This window comes from Coregonus clupeaformis, unplaced genomic scaffold, assembly GCF_020615455.1.
Source record: "Coregonus clupeaformis isolate EN_2021a unplaced genomic scaffold, ASM2061545v1 scaf1031, whole genome shotgun sequence".
NCBI classification, from domain to species: Eukaryota; Metazoa; Chordata; class Actinopteri; order Salmoniformes; family Salmonidae; genus Coregonus; species Coregonus clupeaformis.
In genome coordinates, this window is record NW_025534485.1 from 46771 (window position 1) to 51428 (window position 4658).

The 4658-nt window shown below is 47.3% G+C and overlaps 1 protein-coding gene across 1 annotated transcript; it reads right to left on the minus strand.

Moving 5' to 3' along the window:
• Nucleotides 1-267: 267 nt before the first annotated feature.
• LOC121542312 (protein LRATD2) lies at nucleotides 268-1968 on the minus strand. The gene is made up of 2 exons (XM_041851712.2): nucleotides 1815-1968; nucleotides 268-1631 (listed from the first exon to the last, which is right to left on the minus strand). The coding sequence occupies exon 2, from the start codon at nucleotides 1425-1427 to the stop codon at nucleotides 594-596; it is 834 nt and encodes a 277-aa protein (XP_041707646.1). The 5' UTR covers nucleotides 1428-1631; nucleotides 1815-1968; the 3' UTR covers nucleotides 268-593.
• Between the last annotated feature and the right edge of the window lie 2690 nt (nucleotides 1969-4658).

Here is a 4658-nt window from a genome sequence, read left to right on the forward strand (position 1 = left end):
GTTTGCTGATGTCAACGTTGTGAACAGAGTGCCCCGTGGTAGCGGTGGGGTTATGGTATGGGCAGGCATAAGCTACAGACAACGAACACAATTGCATTTTATCGATGGCAATTTGAATGCAAAGCGATACCGTGACTAGATCCTAAGGCGAGGCCCATTTTTTAAAAGTTATCTGTGACCAACATATGCATATCTGTTTACATCTGTTAGTGAGCATTAGTCCCTAAATTCATAGATTAGGGCCTACTCAATTTATTTCAATTGACCTTTTTCCTTATATGAACTGTAACTCAGTAAAATCTTTGAAATTGTTGCGTTTATATTTTTGTTCAGTATAGATGGGAATGTTTGGGATTTCAAGGTGTTAGTCTTATCTCAGGTATAACCTGTTGGGAAATGAATGCACTTTATTGGTTGAGTAGCTACTTCATCTCAAACCAATATAAATGTTTTGGTATGCATAAATGCGCATGGCGCCAAAAAAATTGGATTGCCAACAGTGTTCTAGTCAAATAGGCTTCTGTATCCTAAAGCTGAATGCTGCCCAAGTCCTCCACTGGACATGGCCATCAGCTCAGTTTCTCTTGGGTCCTTCAGTTTACACTGTGATGATAGTCGTCCTTAATTTCAGCATCAGTTGAGTTGAGATGGTTAGCTAGTTCTTGCGTCACCGCAACTCTGCCTATCTGATCGTTTCTCCTCTTCTCCATGATCAAGTCGTCAAAACTCTGAAATTCAAGGACGTGGCTCTTCTTTTCAGAAAACAGCATTTTCAACCTGTAGGGCTGCTTTCCGATACGGATCTCTCCTCCTATTTTGAATTCCCTCTTCCCGAACCTGCACCACGCAGCGAAGCACTCAGAGTTTCTCCAGTGCAGCTCTCCGTCTCTCGCTCCTACTTGCTGCGTCGCGTTCTGCACCACCACCTCCGGAGGCAACGCGCGGAATTTATACAGCCCGTTTACTATCCTGCCTCTCTTTCCCTGACCGGCATCGGTCAGGGAATTATTCTTTATTTCAGCCCGGTGCAGGTGAACGACCTGAAAGTCCCCCACGTACACAGCCCAGTGAGGGTACTGGCCCGTGGCCACGAACTCCACCAAATCCCCCGGTTTGCACGTGTTCAAAAGATCCTCTGTCGAATATGTGCTCATATCAGAGAGTTTGAGATTTTTCTCGTACACAGACTCGTCACGGTAGTACACAACACACTCCAGCTCGTTGCAGTTATCGTATCGCTTCTCTTCCTCGTTCTGGTTCTTGTCGGGTCCGTCAATACGTTCCTCTTGTTCGTCGTCGTCGGCGGAGAAGATATAGGACACTCCGATCCGGGGACCCAGCTCGTCCTCCGTGTCAAACCCGTTCGGATCTGCGGTCGGAACATTGTCATAACTCAGATGTGTCAGTTTCTCAACCTGGTTACCCATGCCACTTCCAGGTTGGTGGTGAGGGGAAAAAATGACACGTTTCCACCTGTTCCAGGCGCGGAGGAGGTGAGGTCGGTACTTCGACAGGTAATTCGAGCCGGGTACAACTAATTCCAAGGTGTGGGAGGGTTCCAATCCATCATCAAATGCTTCCGGTCAAAAAAACTATACAGGGATGATGTCCAAAAGATTACAGATATCAACCTAGTGAAAAAGAGAGAGGAATGTTTGAGGATTTAATTTCCAAGGCGGTGATATTCGACATCCTCCTGTCAAACTCTTTAGAGTAATAGGTCAACATTCCAAACAGGTGTCTGCACCTGTTTAAACCGGTTAGCATGCATTTTAAAATCAAGGAAATGCAGAAATAAACGGCGTTTTACTCACCCCCAGGTCTTGTAGATATTGAAAGTACATCACCGATGATCGTTTTGTTATTATCATCCACAGGAAACTACATATCATTGACTACAGCTTGGTTTCGGTCTGCTTTGTCAGAAGAATATCGGAGGCTCCAGCTATCAGGCGCACTCGGCGGCGGTTTCTGTGTGAACTGAAACTACTGGCTTGTTGCGGAGCGCCACACCACCGCTTTATTACGACGGGTTGTCACTTAAAGAGACAGCGCACCTTTATTACATCCAACAAGTGAAACCCACTTGACCACGACCCTATTATCTTGCATGGCTTCAAATACACTGCTCAAAAAAGTGAACACTAAAATAACACATCCTAGATCTGAATGAAATCATCTTATTAAATACTTTTTCCTTTACATAGTTGAATGTGCTGACAACAAAATCACACAAAAATTATCAATGGAAATCAAATGTATCAACCCAAGGAGGTCTGGATTTGGAGTCACCCTCAAAATTAAAGTGGAAAACCACACTACAGGCTGATCAACTTTGATGTAATGTCCTTAAAACAAGTCAAAATGAGGCTCAGTAGTGTGTGTGGCCTCCACGTGCCTGTATGACCTCCCTACAACGCCTGGGCATGCTCCTGATGAGGTGGCGGGTGGTCTCCTGAGGGATCTCCTCCCAGACCTGGACTAAAGCGGATGGAGCGAGACATGATGTCCCAGATGTGCTCAATTGGATTCAGGTCTGGGGAACGGGCGGGCCAGTCCATAGCATCAATGCCTTCCTCTTGCAGGAACTGCTGACACAGTCCAGCCACATGAGGTCTAGCATTGTCTTGCATTAGGAGGAACCCAGGGCCAACCGCACCAGCATATGGTCTCACAAGGAGTCTGAGGATCTCATCTCTGTACCTAATGGCAGTCAGGCTACCTCTGGCGAGCACATGGAGGGCTGTGCGGCCCCCCAAAGAAATGCCACCCCACACCATGACTGACCCACCGCCAAACCGGTCATGCTGGAGGTTTTGCAGGCAGCAGAACGTTCTCCACGGCGTCTCCAGACTCTGTCACGTCTGTCACGTGCTCAGTGTGAACCTGCTTTTATCTGTGAAGAGCACAGGGCGCCAGTGGCGAATTTGCCAATCTTGGTGTTCTCTGGCAAATGCCAAACGTCCTGCACGGTAGTTGGGCTGTAAGCACAACCCCCACCTGTGGACGTCGGGCCCTCATACCACCCTCATGGAGTCTGTTTTTGACCGTTTGAGCAGACACATGCACATTTGTGGCCTGCTGGAGGTCATTTTGCAGGGCTCTGGCAGTGCTCCTCCTGCTCCTCCTTGCACAAAGGTGGAGGTAGCAGTCCTGCTGCTGGGTTGTTGCCCTCACGGCCTCCTCCACGTCTCCTGATGTACTGGCCTGTCTCCTGGTAGCGCCTCCATGCTCTGGACACTACGCTGACAGACACAGCAAACCTTCTTGCCACAGCTCGCATTGATGTGCCATCCTGGATGAGCTGCACTACCTGAGCCACTTGTGTGGGTTGTAGACTCCGTCTCATGCTACCACTAGAGTGAAAGCACCGCCAGCATTCAAAAGTGACCAAAACATCAGCCAGGAAGCATAGGAACTGAGAAGTGGTCTGTGGTCACCACCTGCAAAACCAGTCCTTTATTGGGGGTGTCTTGCTAATTGCCTATAATTTCCACCTGTTGTCTATTCCATTTGCACAACAGCATGTGAAATTTATTGTCAATCAGTGTTGCTTCCTAAGTGGACAGTTTGATTTCACAGAAGTGTGATTGACTTGGAGTTACATTGTGTTGTTTAAGTGTTCCCTTTATTTTTTTGATCAGTGTATTTGTTTCCCTTCTCTTTGTCATGGGGCAAAACAGACGGGGGTTTGGTTTATGCGTTTTGCCGTGTCTTGTTTTTGCCGGATGTCTAGCCTGCCTTTTTCCGTACTTGATGCACATGTGCTTTGCAATGCTGCAGAACGGTTTGCATGATGGAGAAGATCGTTTAGACCAAAGCTAATAATTAGAACAGATGAAAGTTAATCTAATATCGACCTACTGGTTTCATAGGCTGGCAGAGTTACCAACCGACTGGGGCACACAAGGGCACACAACAACTATTCATCTAGTTCGTCTCTATTCTTCTGTCACTCATCTCTAGCAACATCAATACATTGAACTGGTTGTACCCATATAGAGTACCGATTTCAAATCACTAGCTTGCCCTGCATGATGGAATGCTAAATTACGCACAGAACAGTATATACATTTTGCATGCCATTCTGTTGGCTGGTTTCGTGAAAACTAGCCAAGTGTAGTATTGCTGAATTGTCCCAGTGATAGGCTAGTGTCCTGTCCAGGGGGTGTACTGTACATCAAGCTGCCTCACTACAGAAACAGGAGATAGACTAGTGTCCTGTCCAGGGGGTGTACTGTACATCAAGCTGCCTCACTACAGAAACAGGAGATAGACTAGTGTCCTGTCCAGGGGGTGTACTGTACATCAAGCTGTCTCACTACAGAAACAGGATATAGACTAGTGCCCTGTCCAGGGGGTGTACTGTGCATCAAGCTGTCTCACTACAGAAACAGGAGATAGACTAGTGTTCTGTCCAGGGGGTGTACTGTACATCAAGCTGCCTCACTACAGAAACAGGAGATAGGCTAGTGTCCTGTCCAGGGGGTGTACTGTACATCAAGCTGCCTCACTACAGAAACAGGAGATAGACTAGTGTCCTGTCCAGGGGGTGTACTGTACATCAAGCTGCCTCACTACAGAAACAGGAGATAGACTAGTGTCCTGTCCAGGGGGTGTACTGTACATCAAGCTGCCTCACTACAGAAACAGGAGAT

Coding starts and splice junctions, on each gene's coding strand:
- LOC121542312 (XM_041851712.2), bottom strand. CDS start 1,427: ATGGGTAACCAGGTTGAGAAACTGACACATCTGAGTTATGACAATGTT.